We start from the raw sequence: 16545 nt of genomic DNA, 5'->3' as shown, positions 1-16545 counted from the left end.
GGTGGGCCTCCCCGGACGACACTGAGCCAATGGTGGGCCTCCCCCCCGAGCCAAACGACACTGAGCCAATGGTGGGCCTCCCCGGACGACACTGAGCCAATGGTGGGCAATGGTGGGCCTCCCCGGACGACACTGAGCCAATGGTGGGCCTCCCCGGACGACACTGAGCCAATGGTGGGCCTCCCCCCCTGAGCCAATGGTGGGCCTCCCCGGACGACACTGAGCCAATGGTGGGCCTCCCCCCCTGAGCCAACACACTGAGCCAATGGTGGGCCTCCCCCCCGAGCCAATGGTGGGCCTCCCCGGACGACACTGAGCCAATGGTGGGCCTCCCCGGACGACACTGAGCCAATGGTGGGCCTCCCCAGACTGAGCCAATGGTGGGCCTCCCCCCCTGAGCCAATGGTGGGCCTCCCCCGGACGACACTGAGCCAATGGTGGGCCTCCCCCCCTGAGCCAATGGTGGGCCTCCCCCACGACACAGAGCCAATGAGTGGGCCTCCCCCCCACTGAGCCAAACGACACTGAGAGCCAATGGTGGGCCTCCCCCCCTGAGCCAAACACACTGAGCCAATGGTGGGCCTCCCCGGACGACACTGAGCCAATGGTGGGCCTCCCCAGAGCCAATGGTGGGCCTCCCCCCACTGAGCCAAACGACACTGAGCCAATGGACACTGGCCTGGGCCCCCGGACCACACTGAGCCAAGGGCCTCCCCCAACTGAGCCAATGGTGGGCCTCCCCTGAGCCAAACACACTGAGCCAATGACACTGAGCCAATGGTGGGCCTCCCCCCGAGCCAACACACTGAGCCAATGGTGGGCCTCCCCGAGCCAACGACACTGAGCCAATGGACACTGAGCCTGGGCCTCCCCCGGACGACACTGAGCCAATGGTGGGCCTCCCCACGACACTGAGCCAATGGTGGGCCTCCCCGGACACTGAGCCAATGGTGGGCCCTCCCCGGACCCTGAGCCAATGGTGGGCCTCCCCGGACGACACTGAGCCAATGGTGGGCCTCCCCGGACGACACTGAGCCAATGGTGGGCCTCCCCGGACGACACTGAGCCAATGGTGGGCCTCCCCGGACACACTGAGCCAATGGTGGGCCTCCCCGGACGACACTGAGCCAATGGTGGGCCTCCCCGGACGACACTGAGCCAATGGTGGGCCTGTGGGCCTCCCCGGACGACACTGAGCCAATGGTGGGCCTCCCCTTGAGCCAATGGTGGGCCTCCAAAACTGAGCCATTGGGCCTCCCCCAGACACTGAGCCAATTTCCCCGGACGACACTGAGCCAATGGTGGGCCTCCCCGGACGACACTGAGCCAATGGTGGGCCTACTTTACTGAGCCAATGGTGGGCCTCCCCCACGACATGAGCCAATGGTGGGCCTCCCCGGACGACACTGAGCCAATGGTGGGCCTCCCCCGGACGACACTGAGCCAATGGTTTGGGCCTCCCCGGACGACACTGAGCCAATTGGGCCTCCCCGGACGACACTGAGCCAATGGTGGGCCTCACACTGAGCCAATGGTTGACACTGGAGCCATTTTACTGAGCCAATGGTGGGCCTCCCCGGAGACACTGAGCCAATGGTGGGCCTCCCCGGACGACATGAGCCAATGGTGGGCCTCCCCGGACGACATTGGTTGACTGGGTCCCCGGACGACACTGAGCCAATTTGACACTTTTCCCGGACGACACTGAGCCAATGGTGGGCCTACACTGAGCCAATGTGGGCCTCCCCGGACAACACTGAGCCAATGGTGGGTTGTGAGCCAATGGTGGGCCTCCCCCGAACTGAGCCAATGGTTGACACTGAGCCAATGGTGGGCCTCCCCGGACGACTTGAGCCAAGGCCTCCCCGGCACATTGGACGGCCTAACATGAGAACTTGGGTTCTCCCCCGGCCGACACTGAGCCAATGGTGGGCCTTGCCTGAGCCAATGGTTAAATAAATGGTGGGCCTCCCCGGCCAAAAAATAAAATAAATAAAAAACACTGAGCCAATGGTGGGCCTCCCCGGCCAAACCTGGACGACACTGAGCCAATGGTGGGCCTCCCCGGCCAAACCTGGACGACACTGAGCCAATGGTGGGCCTCCCCTGGTTAAATAAAGGTGAAAAATAAAATAAATAAAAAACACTGAGCCAATGGTGGGCCTCCCCTGCCAAACCTGGTGGGCCAAACCTCGACACTGAGCCAATGGTGGGCCTCCCCGGCCAACTGAGCCAATGGTGGGCCTCCCCCCCGGCCAAAAACCTGGACGACACTGAGCCAATGGACGGCCTCCCCGGCCAAACCCGTCCGACACTGAGCCAATGGTGCGCCGACCCTATGGGACTCCCAATCACGGTCGCTTGTGATTCAGCCTGGATTGGAACCAGGGCATCTGTAGTGACGCCTCTAGTACTGAGATGCAGTGCCTTAGAGTGCTGCGCCACCCGGGAGCCCCAACACACACAATCTGACAGCACTGCTGAACATTCCCCACCAGAGTACAGAATGCAGCCAGCATATCACATCTACCTGGGAGGCAAACAGACACTTCAGCAGTTATATGAAACCTCCGGCCAAGCGGACACTGCTTCCAGGAAATCTCAACAACTTCTCCCCCTGACAGAGACTCAGGCTACTGAGGATGGTCGGATGGTCACACACACACAGGCAAGTCATCAGGATAGTCACACACACACACACAGGCCAGTCCTCAGTGACCACGACTCACCCACCACCTGACTGCTTCCATGAGCAACAAGAGCTCACGGGTCTTGCCTCCCGAGTGGCGCAGTGCTTGCGGTGTCACTACAGCCCCGGGTTCGATCCCAGACTGTCACAGCCGGCCGTGACCGGGAGACCTATGAGGCGACGCACAATTGGCCCAGCGTCGTCCGGGTTAGGGGAGGGTTTGGCCCAGCGTCGTCCCGGTTAGGGGAGGGTTTGGCCCAGCGTCGTCCCGGTTAGGGGAGGGTTTGGCCCAGCGTCGTCCCGGTTAGGGGAGGGTTTGGCCCAGCGTCGTCCCGGTTAGGGGAGGGTTTGGCCCAGCGTCGTCCCGGTTAGGGGAGGGTTTGGCCCAGCGTCGTCCCGGTTAGGGGAGGGTTTGGCCCAGCGTCGTCCCGGTTAGGGGAGGGTTTGGCCCAGCGTCGTCCCGGTTAGGGGAGGGTTTGGCCCAGCGTCGTCCCGGTTAGGGGAGGGTTTGGCCCAGCGGTTAGGGGAGGGTTTGGCCCAGCGTCGTGCGGGTTAGGGGAGGGATTGGCCCAGCGTCGTGCGGGTTAGGGGAGGGATTGGCCCGCGTCGTGCGGGTTAGGGGAGGGATTGGCCCAGCGTCGTGCGGGTTAGGGGAGGGATTGGCCCAGTCGTGCGGGTTAGGGGAGGGATTGGCCCCGTCGTGCGGGTTAGGGGAGGGATTGGCCCAGCGTCGTGCGGGTTAGGGGAGGGATTGGCCCAGCGTCGTCCCGGTTAGGGGAGGGTTTGGCCCAGCGTCGTCCCGGTTAGGGGAGGGGGTTTGGCCCAGCGTCGTCCCGGTTAGCGTCGTCCCGGGGAGGGATTGGCCCAGCGTCGTCCGGTTAGGGGAGGGGGATTAGGGGATTTATGTCCCGGTTAGGGGATTTGGCCCAGCGCGTCCCGGGTTAGGGAGGGTTTCCAGGAAGCGACTTACAGTCATGTGTGCATACATTTTAGGGTCCGCCACATGGGTGGTCCCGGGATCGAACCCACTACCCGGTTGGGAGGGCTTGTTTCCTCCGCCCATGCTCTACCAACTGAGCTATTGGTGCGGGAGGATTGGCCCAGCGTCGTCCCGGTTATTGGTGGGGAGGGATTGGCCCAGCGTCGTCCCGGTTAGGGGAGGGTTTGGCCCAGCGTCGTCCCGGTTAGGGGAGGGTTTGGCCCAGCGTCGTCCCGGTTAGGGGAGGGTTTGGCCCAGCGTCGTCCCGGTTAGGGGAGGGTTTGGCCCAGCGTCGTCCCGGTTAGGGGAGGGGTTGTTCCAGCGTCGTCCCGGGTTAGGGGAGGGTTTGGCCGGCCAGGATATCCTTGTCGCATCGCGCTCTAGCGACTCCTTGTGGCGGGCCGGGAACCTGCAAGCTGACCTCCAACCACAACATTGGATGGTGTTTCCTCCGCCACATTGGTGCGGCTGACAGTGTTTCCTCCGCCACATTGGTGCGGCTGACAGTGTTTCCTCCGCCACATTGGTGCGGCTGACAGTGTTTCCTCCGCCACATTGGTGCGCCCCCCCCTGACAGTGTTAACCTCCGCACACATTGGTGCGGCTGACAGTGTTTCCTCCGCCACATTGGTGCGGCTGACAGTGTTTCACTCCGACAGTGTTTCCTCCGCCACATTGGTGCGGCTGGTTTCCTCCGACACATTGGTGCGGCTGACAGTGTTTCCTCCGACACATTGGTGCGGCTGGTTTCAAGAACAGCAAGAAGCAGTGTTGCTTGGCAGGGTCGTGTATCGGAGGACGCACGGCTCTCGACCTCTTCATCTCCAGAGTCCGCCCCCCACAACACCTAGCTAACCAGCCCGGAGTTGCAGCGATGGGACAAGACTAGCCGATCCCCCCACAACACCTAGCTAACCAGCCCCCCCCCCACCCCCAACCACAACACCTAGCTAACCAGCCGAGGGCCGCCCACCCCCCCACCCCCCACAACACCTAGCTAACCAGCCGAGGGCCCACCCCATCCACAACACCTAGCTAACCAGCCGAGGGCCCCCCCCCCCCACCCCAACCACAACACCTAGCTAACCAGCCGAGGGCCCCCCACAACACCCCCACCCCAACCACAACACCTAGCTAACCAGCCGAGCACCCCCCACAACACCTAGCTAACCAGCCCCCCCCCCCACCCACCCCAACCACAACACCTAGCTAACCAGCCGAGGGCCGCCCAGCCGAGGGCCCCCCCCACCCCCAACCACAACACCTAGCTAACCAGCCGAGCCCCCCACAACACCTAGCTAACCCCCCCCCACAACACCTAGCTAACCAGCCGAGGCCCCCCACAACACCTAGCTAACCAGCCGAGGGCCCCCCACAACACCTAGCTAACCAGCCGGCCCCCCACAACACCTAGCTAACCAGCCGAGGGCCCCCCACAACACCTAGCTAACCAACCGAGGGCCCCCCACAACACCTAGCTAACCAGCCGAGCCCCCCCCCCCTCAGGAAAGTCAGTAAGTGAGCCCCCCTAGCTAAACACTGAGCTTTAACTTCGCTGGGTAATAGAGAGTGGAGAGAGAAAGTGTGTAGAGACCCTGCCATCCCTTGTTGTCACAACAGAACCTCTACCCTGCCACATCCCTTGTTGTATCACAACAAACCTCTACCCTGCCATCCCTTGTTGTGTCACAACAGAACCTCTACCCTGCCATCCCTTGTTGTGTCACAACAGAACCTCTACCCTGCCATCCCTTGTTGTGTCACAACAGAACCTCTACCCTGCCATCCCTTGTTGTGTCACAACAGAACCTCTACCCTGCCATCCCTTGTTGTGTCACAACAGAACCTCAACCCTGCCATCCCTTGTTGTCACAACAGAACCCTAACCCTGCAACATCCCCTCACAACAGCTGCCATCCCTTGTCGTCACAACAGAATCCCTACCCTGTTGTCGTCACAACAGAACCTCTACCCTGCCATCCCTTGTCGTCACAACAGAACCTCTACCCTGCCATCCCTTGTTGTCACAACAGAACCTCTACCCTGCCATCCTTGTTGTCACAACAGAACCTCTACCCTGCCATCCCTTGTCGTATCACAACAGAACCTCTACCCTGCCATCCCTTGTTGTGTCACAACAGAACCTCTACCCTGCCATCCCTTGTCGTGTCACAACAGAACCTCTACCCTGCCATCCCTTGTTGTGTCACAACAGAACCTCTACCCTGCCATCCCTTGTTGTGTCACAACAGAACCTCTACCCTGCCATCCCTTGTTGTGTCACAACAGAACCTCTACCCTGCCACCCCTTGTTGTCACAACAGAACCTCTACCCTGCCATCCCTTGTTGTCACAACAGCACCTCTACAACTCTTTCCCCCTGATGCTGATTGGAGGAGAGAATCAACACAGAGGTTGTTCATCACTGTGTGGCTCAGGCTCCGTGCCAAATGGCACCCTGTTCTTATCTAGAGCAAGGAGAGAAGTGAGACGAGGTAGGAGAGAATAGGGTGCCATGTTGGGACACAGCCTGTGTCTCATCCTGAACCTGGAGGAGGACAGAGGAGGGCTCTGATTCCAGATCAATACCTCTTCCACACCAGAGGAACACAAGACTGGCTAGAAGTGACAGACACACTGCTGTCTGGCAGATAGTGAGACAATCCTGGAGACGACTGATGAGTTTGTCCTTGTCCTGCAGTGTTGTCCTCGGTTCTCCCCTCTATATCTGGCCTGTCATCGAAAAACAAGGAGGGAGAGGAGTGGGAGAGAGAGGGGGGTATCCAGGATGCTGACAGCAGCAGGATTTGACCACTGATTTGTCCTCTGGACTCAACCATGAGCTCACCGTTTCTCCCTTCACAGCCTTCTCCACTCCCATCACTACACAGGGAAGGGGAGAGGTGTGGAGGGAGACAGATGGGGGAGAGAGAGTGTGGGGAGAGGAGGAGGGAGAGGAGTGGGGAGAGAGGGGGAAGGTGAGAGGTGAGAAGGGAGGGAGGAGAGGGGGAGGGAGAGGAGTGGGGAGAGAGGGGGGGAAGGTGAGAAGGGAGGAGAGGGGGAGGGAAGCGAAAGGAGCAGGGCCTGTTTTCTCCGACGTGGTGCAACACAGACACAAGAAGCCTCCTACCTAGAACAGTAGCCTTATGGAGCCTGGTCTATAGTAGTACCACTATATAGGGAATAGGGCCCTGTGGCTACCGGGGGGCTAGTTGGTGGAGAGAAAGAGAAAGAGAGAGAGAGAGACTCAGTGCTGTGTGTAGACTTGACTTGATTCAGACCGACTGTAGAGACTCATGAACCCATGTGGCAACAACCAGCTTGATAACTGTGTAAATCTCTCTTGGACAAGGTGACTTTAACCAATCATATTTCCTGGTCTGTGGTGTGTAATGAGGAACAACCAGACGCTGCACATCGCAGTTAGTAATAAGCATCGCTTATTAGGGTTCTGCACTACTCCTAGTGCCCATCACCAGGCAGGGCCACAGTGTCCCCCCCACCCCGCCCCCCCATCTCAGTCTCCAGTATATATGCTGCAACAGTCCAAGTGCTGGGGGGCGAGGGTCAGTCTGTCTTATCTGGTGTCCTGTGTGATCTATATGCTCCCTCTAATTCTCCCACCTCTCTCCCTCTCCCCTTCAGAAGGACCTGAGCCCTAAGACCCTCCCTCATGACTACCTGGACTGATGACTCCTGGCTGTCCCCAGTCTCCAGTCCACCTGGTCGTGCTGCTGATCCAGCCTCTGCTGTTCTGCCTGCGGCTACGGAGCCTTGACCTGTTCAGACGTGCTACCCTGTCCCGGACCACTGTCTATTCATACTGCCGTTCAACTAGTCATTGTGTTTTAAAATGTCCATCCATCCTAATCCTTCAGTGATAACAGTAACAGAGCTATTGATTAGATGTGTAACATGCCTCAGAGAAAGACCGATCGAGATCGAGAGAAAGACATTGACACGAGGAGACCCGGCGCTCTGCGGTGACATCATACTGACACGAGGAGACCCGGCGCTCTGTGGTGACATCATACTGACACGAGGAGACCCGGCGCTCTGCGGTGACATCATATTGACACGAGGAGACCCGGCGCTCTGCGGTGACATCATATTGACACAGGAGACCCAGCGCTCTGCGGTGACATCATACTGACAGGAGACCCGGCGCTCTGCGGTGACATCATACTGACAGGAGACCCGGCGCTCTGTGGTGACATCATACTGACACGAGGAGACCCGGCGCTCTGTGACACAGCGGTGATCATATTGACACGAGGAGACCCAGCGCTCTGCGGTGACATCATATTGACAGGAGGAGACCCAGCGCTCTGCGGTGACATCATATTGACAGGAGGAGACCCAGCGCTCTGCGGTGACATCATACTGACACGAGGAGACCCGGCGCTCTGCGGTGACATCATACTGACACGAGGAGACCCGGCGCTCTGCGGTGACATCATATTGACACAAGGAGACCCAGCGCTCTGCGGTGACATCATACTGACACGAGGAGACCCGGCGCTCTGCGGTGACATCATATTGACAGGAGGAGACCCGGCGCTCTGCGGTGACATCATACTGACACGAGGAGACCCGGCGCTCTGCGGTGACATCATATTGACACGAGCGGTCACATTCACCTTGACGCTCAGAGAGACATAATCCGGTCTTCAGTCCACGTTGGTCTACCAGAGAGACGTTGGTCTACCAGAGAGACGTTGGTCTACCAGAGAGACTATATTTAGATGGTCATACGGGGGGGGGGGCAGGTAACCTAGTGGTTAGAGAGTTGGGCCAGTAACCCGAAAGGTTGCGCTGAATCGAATCCCCGAGTTGACATGGTAAAAATCTGTCGTTCTGCCACCTGAACAAGGCAGTTAACCCACTGTTCCCCCGGTAGGCCATCATTGTAAATAAAAATTTGTTCTTAACTGACTTGCCTAGTTAAATAAAATGTTTAATAAAAAAAAAATACTGTACCCTCAGTATTCACAGTACTGACAGTAGAACACACCTGCAACTCATTACAGAAGGCTCATTTTTACAGGAATGTGTTATCTTGAACAGCACCACATGGATGTTCCTAAGAACAGCCCGTAGCCGTGGTATATCGGCCATATACCACACCCCCCTCGTGCCTCAGTGCCAACTAAAGGCCCGTTGACGAGTGTGGCGTGTAATCACTACGAGGCAAATGGAAACAGAGGTGCTGAAACGTCAAGGGACCGACCTGAAATTGTGCAACGTTTCTGTTTTTTCCCCGATGTGCACTAATGAACACACCCGTTTTGTTTCAACACCAGCTGCTGTCTGGCTGCTTTTAAAGAATTAACGATTTGGGTTCATTTTTATTCATGAATAACCTCAACGGAGCTCATCTCCAAGGGTTTTTCATATGATAATGAGGCTTCAGGCAGGTGTGCAGCTGTGGGTGACATTACAATGAGAATGGACTCTTTCAGGAGGCAGCGATGGTACAGAAACATTGAGAAGAAAGAAAACACAGTTACTGATGTTGTTTCTATCCATGAGCCAAGTTCCCTACGGTTGCTGTGGTATCGCCTGAAACATCAATATTTAAAATGTTTCTATCATGTGGTTTTCAAAAAAGGTCCAAAAATAACTTCCTGGTGCCAAAGTTGAACAGCCAGATATCAAGTCTGGTGGCCTGGGGATCCAATAATATATCAAAATATAGAATCCCCCCCCTTCTCCTGGCCGGGGACAAGTCTGGTGGCCAGGGGATGCAATAATATTCACATGGATATCACAAGTTGTACAACACTATAGCCGACTGTTTGGGACCAATGAGGCCACCTCATTCCTCATCAGTCCATTGGTCAGTGCACTATGATACACAGACAGCCTTGTCTGAAGCCATGAAGCATCGGCATTAGTTTTAGAGACTGGATAGAGGTAGCTAGTTTCAGAGACTGGATAGACATAGCTAGTTTCAGAGACTGGATAGACGTAGCTAGTTTCAGAGACTGGATAGACGTAGCTAGTTTCAGAGACTGGATAGACGTAGCTAGTTTCAGAGACTGGATAGACGTAGCTAGTTTCAGAGACTGGATAGACGTAGCTAGTTTCAGAGACTGGATAGACGTAGCTAGTTTCAGAGACTGGATAGACGTAGCTACAGTGTGATGCTGTAGCTAGTTTCAGAGACTGGATAGAGGTAGCTAGTTTCAGAGACTGGATAGAGGTAGCTAGTTTCAGAGACTGGATAGAGGTAGCTAGTTTTAGAGACTGGATAGAGGTAGCTAGTTTCAGAGACTGGATAGAGGTAGCTAGTTTCAGAGACTGGATAGAGGTAGCTAGTTTCAGAGACTGGATAGAGGTAGCTACAGTGTGATGCTGTAGCTAGTTTCAGAGACTGGATAGAGGTAGCTACAGTGTTATGATGTAGCTAGTTTCAGAGACTGGATAGAGGTAGCTAGTTTCAGAGACTGGATAGACGTAGCTACAGTGTGATGCTGTAGCTAGTTTCAGAGACTGGATAGAGGTAGCTACAGTGTGATGCTGTAGCTAGTTTCAGAGACTGGATAGAGGTAGCTACAGTGTGATGCTGTAGCTAGTTTCAGAGCCTGGACAGAGGTAGCTACAGTGTTATGATGTAGCTAGTTTCAGAGACTGGATAGAGGTAGCTACAGTGTTATGCTGTAGCTAGTTTCAGAGACTGGATAGAGGTAGCTACAGTGTGATGCTGTAGCTAGTTTCAGAGACTGGATAGAGGTAGCTACAGTGTGATGCTGTAGCTAGTTTCAGAGACTGGATAGAGGTAGCTACAGTGTGATGCTGTAGCTAGTTTCAGAGACTGGATAGAGGTAGCTACAGTGTGATGCTGTAGCTAGTTTCAGAGACTGGATAGAGGTAGCTACAGTGTGATGCTGTAGCTAGTTTCAGAGACTGGATAGAGGTAGCTACAGTGTTATGATGTAGCTAGTTTCAGAGACTGGATAGAGGTAGCTAGTTTCAGAGACTGGATAGAGGTAGCTAGTTTCAGAGACTGGATAGAGGTAGCTAGTTTCAGAGACTGGATAGAGGTAGCTAGTTTCAGAGACTGGATAGAGGTAGCTAGTTTCAGAGACTGGATAGAGGTAGCTAGTTTCAGAGACTGGATAGAGGTAGCTAGTTTCAGAGACTGGATAGACGTAGCTAGTTTCAGAGACTGGATAGACGTACCTAGTTTCAGAGACTGGATAGACGTACCTAGTTTCAGAGACTGGATAGAGGTAGCTAGTTTCAGAGACTGGATAGACGTAGCTACAGTGTGATGCTGTAGCTAGTTTCAGAGACTGGATAGAGGTAGCTACAGTGTTATGCTGTAGCTAGTTTCAGAGACTGGATAGAGGTAGCTACAGTGTGATGCTGTAGCTAGTTTAAGAGACTGGATAGAGGTAGCTACAGTGTTATGCTGTAGCTAGTTTCAGAGACTGGATAGAGGTAGCTACAGTGTGATGCTGTAGCTAGTTTCAGAGACTGGATAGAGGTAGCTACAGTGTTATGATGTAGCTAGTTTCAGAGACTGGATAGAGGTAGCTAGTTTCAGAGACTGGATAGAGGTAGCTACAGTGTGATGCTGTAGCTAGTTTCAGAGACTGGATAGATGTAGCTACAGTGTGATGCTGTAGCTAGTTTCAGAGACTGGATAGAGGTAGCTACAGTGTGATGCTGTAGCTAGTTTCAGAGACTGGATAGAGGTAGCTACAGTGTGATGCTGTAGCTAGTTTCAGAGACTGGATACAGGTAGCTACAGTGTGATGCTGTAGCTAGTTTCAGAGACTGGATAGAGGTAGCTACAGTGTTATGATGTAGCTAGTTTCAGAGACTGGATAGAGGTAGCTACAGTGTTATGATGTAGCTAGTTTCAGAGACTGGATAGAGGTAGCTACAGTGTTATGATGTAGCTAGTTTCAGAGACTGGATAGAGGTAGCTACAGTGTTATGATGTAGCTAGTTTCAGAGACTGGATAGAGGTAGCTAGTTTCAGAGACTGGATAGAGGTAGCTACAGTGTTATGATGTAGCTAGTTTCAGAGACTGGATAGAGGTAGCTAGTTTCAGAGACTGGATAGAGGTAGCTAGTTTCAGAGACTGGATAGAGGTAGCTACAGTGTGATGCTGTAGCTAGTTTCAGAGACTGGAATGGGGATAGTTACAGTGTGATGCTGTAGCTAGTTTCAGAGACTGGATAGCTACAGTGTGAGGTAGCTAGTTTCAGAGACTGGAATGGGGATAGTTACAGTGTGATGCTGTAGCTAGTTTCAGAGACTGGATAGACGTAGCTACAGTGTGATGCTGTAGCTAGTTTCAGAGACTGGATAGAGGTAGCTACAGTTAACGATTTTACTGAGTTACAGTTCATATAAGGAAAATCAGTCCATTGAAATAAATAAATGAGGCCCTTGTCTATGGATTTCCCCAGCACAAGGTGCACCTGCGTAATGTTCATGCGGTTAATTAGTTCTTTGATATGCCACACCAGTCAGGTGGATGGATTATCTTGGTAAAGGAGAAATTCTCACTGAAAAAAAGGTACGTAAACAAAGTTGTGCACAACATTTGAATAACTTTTTGTGCTGCCTGGAACATTTCTGGGATGTTTTTATTTCAGCTCATTAAAACAAGGGACCAACACTTTACATGTCGCATCCCCAAAACACCTGTGGGTAAGCATCACCGGGGAAGAAGTGTAGTTCCTCAAGCGGATCTGTGCTAAACTGCTCCAGTAAGTGTCTTTATAATAGAAAGATTCTCTCGCGCCGATATACCAGCAACCGTTTCGCAAGCGATGATCCGACGTTTCTAAAAACGTTAAAACAGTCGGAATTTGTAGGCTGGTTCACAAGCAACCAACCGCGGGGAAATATAGGTTTGACTGCTTTAAACTCTACAGATAATAACAAGGGTTTGAGAGTTTGTCCCTCACAAATGACAGTCACAAAGTCACATAACCGGATGAGCATGAAGCGTGTAACCAAACAAGCTATTTGTTGGTGATTTTGCAAGACGCGATAGGCCACCAATCTAATCAATTCAACAGTGCACATTGTAAAACCTCTACTCACCAAGTCCACTAGTTTCTTGTCTGACAGTAAGACGGTTCCGTTCGTCGGCTATCGCCTTCAACATCTCTTGTAGAGAAAGATCCGGTTCTCCGTTCTCCTCCTCCACCGGCCCGACCTTCTTACAAACACTGGGAGAGGATGCCATTCCCAGCCCGGGCTCATGACAGTCCTACCACGGCAGATCCACCCGACCGACCGGGAGACAGACAGGCGGTGGGGACACCGGGCCGTGTCTCCACTAAAGACACCCACGGATAATCCACGGGATTAATTCCAGACGGTATTTACCAATAACACCGTGTCCCCTTGTCTGGTCACCGCTGAATGTTAAAGCCTCTGAGTCGGAGACTTCCGTCTGGATCAGCTGGGGAGGAATGCTCTCACACTTCCTGGATATTATGCAGAACAACAGAGAACATTTAAAGGAAAAGTGACCATTTACGTCGATTTCTCATAAATGCATATTTTGGGTGAACATTTCCACTCTAGCAAACAGTCAAATACCAGATACGTTGTAACAAATCAAATGTATGTATGTCTCCGAGATCCGTTTCTCGCGTGTGGATCAGCCGGACAAGCCAATGATGTTTCCGTTGGTCTCGAGCTGACCGGGAGAGGAGAGGGGAGGCGGGGCAGCGGATATTCGGTGCGAGCTCCCGGTGATCTCCGAAGATGACGGAATTGGTACGAGACGTTTTTTTTCTCCGTTTTCAGGATTCCTCCAAGTTCTAGATGCACTTATTTATAAGAGTGTTTATTTTTATTAATTCCAGACAATCAACAACTGTCAATTGCAGCACAGCCAGAACAGTAGGCTACGAACCCATCTGTCTGTTTTCTAATGTCATAATTTATATCTAGGCCTACTACTGCACACGCCAAGGCATCATCACACACAGCCTAATCATGTCAATAGTTCATGTCAATCTGCCATAAATAGCCTGGTTCCGCGTTTATCGCACGATATGATGAAGAATGGCCGATAAAAATCATGTTGTAGATTGACTCAATTATTAACGTGAGACCATAGAGAATGCTAGAGGCCTCTAGTAGTGTCCAAAAGGCGATTTTAGGCATGGGCAGCGACATTGAAGGTTTTCACCATGCTTCTGACAGTTGAAAGTAGTCAATTGGTTGAAGATTCCTATTGGTTGTAGCCTCAATGGAGTTTCCCATGTTGTCACAGACGTTATAATGACACCGGTATAAAGATGAGTCCTCTATCTATCTCTATGTGAGAGACGGAGCGACCATCGCTCCCAGCTCATCTCATGTTCTGTAGGCTCTCTGCCGTTTCCAGCTTGTCATTGGCCCATGGCTCGCAGTGGCTGTAATAGTGTCTCCGAGTCGCTGGCATCGAACAGCCAATCATGTGAGCCCCCTCTGATGTCATTGTTGCAAAGGAAAAAGATGATGTCATTTCTAACCTAGGCCACAATAAACCAGACGACAGACTGCCACAATAAACCAGGATACAGACTGCTCAATAAACCAGGATACAGACTGCTCAATAAACCAGGATACAGACTGCTCAATAAACCAGGATACAGACTGCTCAATAAACCAGGATACAGACTGCTCAATAAACCAGGATACAGACTGCTCAATAAACCAGGATACAGACTGCTCAATAAACCAGGATACAGACTGCTCAATAAACCAGGATACAGACTGCCACAATAAACCAGGATACAGACTGCTCAATAAACCAGGATACAGACTGCTCAATAAACCAGGATACAGACTGCTCAATAAACCAGGATACAGACTGCTCAATAAACCAGGATACAGACTGCTCAATAAACCAGGATACAGACTGCTCAATAAACCAGGATACAGACTGCTCAATAAACCAGGATACAGACTGCTCAATAAACCAGGATACAGACTGCTCAATAAACCAGGATACAGACTGCTCAATAAACAGGATACAGACTGCTCAATAAACCAGGATACAGACTGCTCAATAAACCAGGATACAGACTGCTCAATAAACCAGGATACAGACTGCTCAATAAACCAGGATACAGACTGCTCAATAAACCAGGATACAGACTGCTCAATAAACCAGGATACAGACTGCTCAATAAACAGGATACAGACTGCTCAATAAACCAGACTACAGACTGCTCAATAAACCAGGATACAGACTGCCTCAATAAACCAGGATACAGACTGCTCAATAAACCAGATACAGACTGCTCAATAAACCAGGATACAGACTGCTCAATAAACCAGGATACAGACTGCTCAATAAACCAGGATACAGACTGCTCAATAAACCAGGATACAGACTGCTCAATAAACCAGGATACAGACTGCTCAATAAACCAGGATACAGACTGCTCAATAAACCAGGATACAGACTGCTCAATAAACCAGGATACAGACTGCTCAATAAACCAGGATACAGACTGCTCAATAAACCAGACTACAGACTGCTCAATAAACCAGGATACAGACTGCTCAATAACCAGACTACAGACTGCTCAATAAACCAGACTACAGACTGCTCAATAAACCAGGATACAGACTGCTCAATAAACCAGGATACAGACTGCTCAATAAACCAGACTACAGACTGCTCAATAAACAGGATACAGACTGCTCAATAAACCAGGATACAGACTGCTCAATAAACCAGGATACAGACTGCTCAATAAACCAGGATACAGACTGCTCAATAAACCAGGATACAGACTGCTCAATAAACCAGGATACAGACTGCTCAATAAACCAGGATACAGACTGCTCAATAAACCAGACTACAGACTGCTCAATAAACCAGGATACAGACTGCTCAATAAACCAGGATACAGACTGCTCAATAAACCAGGATACAGACTGCTCAATAAACCAGGATACAGACTGCTCAATAAACCAGGATACAGACTGCTCAATAAACCAGGATACAGACTGCTCAATAAACCAGGATACAGACTGCTCAATAAACCAGGATACAGACTGCTCAATAAACCAGACTACAGACTGCTCAATAACCAGGATACAGACTGCTCAATAAACCAGGATACAGACTGCTCAATAAACCAGGATACAGACTGCTCAATAAACCAGGATACAGACTGCTCAATAAACCAGGATACAGACTGCTCAATAAACCAGACTACAGACTGCTCAATAAACCAGGATACAGACTGCTCAATAAACCAGGATACAGACTTGCTCCACAGCAGCTCTCTCCTCTCACAGGAGAACCACTAGACCTATTTATACACCTTCCAAATGGCAACCTATATCCTTTATAGTGCCCTACTATCAACCAGAACTCTGGTAAAAATCTAGTGCACTACTTTCAACCAGAACTCTGGGAAAATCTAGTGCACGACTTTCAACCATAACTCTCAATAAACTTTCAACCATAACTCTGGTAAAAATCTAGTGCACTACTTTCAACCAGAACTCTGGTAAAAGCTAGTGCACTACTTTCAACCATAACTCTGGTAAAAATCTAGTGCACTACTTTCAACCAGAACTAGTGCAAACCAGCACTACTTTCAACCAGAACTCTGGAAAAAAGCTAGTGCACTACTTTCAACCAGAACTCTGGAAAAAAGCTAGTGCACTACTTTCAACCAGAACTCTGCACTACTTTCAACCAGAAGCTGGGAAAAAGCTAGTGCACTACTTTCAACCAGAACTCTGGTAAAAAAGCTAGTGCACTACTTTCAACCAGAACTCTGGGAAAAAGCTAGTGCACTACTTTCAACCAGAACTCTGGGAAAAAAGCTAGTGCACTACTTTCAACCAGAACTCAATAAAAGCTAGTGCACTACTTTCAACCAGAAC

General features: G+C 51.8%; 1 protein-coding gene across 1 annotated transcript in view; it reads right to left on the bottom strand.

Annotated features, from left to right (window-relative positions):
• The window catches only part of LOC124019811 (uncharacterized protein KIAA0930 homolog), a 56389-nt gene extending 42728 nt beyond the window's left edge, over positions 1-13661 (bottom strand). The window contains 2 exon segments of the mRNA XM_046335245.1: positions 12739-13127; positions 13243-13661. Coding sequence (XP_046191201.1) covers positions 12739-12883 — 145 coding nt within the window. The 5' untranslated portion in view covers positions 12884-13127; positions 13243-13661.
• Positions 13662-16545: the final 2884 nt, after the last annotated feature.

The sequence above is a fragment of the Oncorhynchus gorbuscha genome, unplaced genomic scaffold (assembly GCF_021184085.1).
Source record: "Oncorhynchus gorbuscha isolate QuinsamMale2020 ecotype Even-year unplaced genomic scaffold, OgorEven_v1.0 Un_scaffold_688, whole genome shotgun sequence".
Classification (NCBI taxonomy): domain Eukaryota; kingdom Metazoa; phylum Chordata; class Actinopteri; order Salmoniformes; family Salmonidae; genus Oncorhynchus; species Oncorhynchus gorbuscha.
This window is presented reverse-complemented; position numbering and strand designations above follow the sequence as displayed.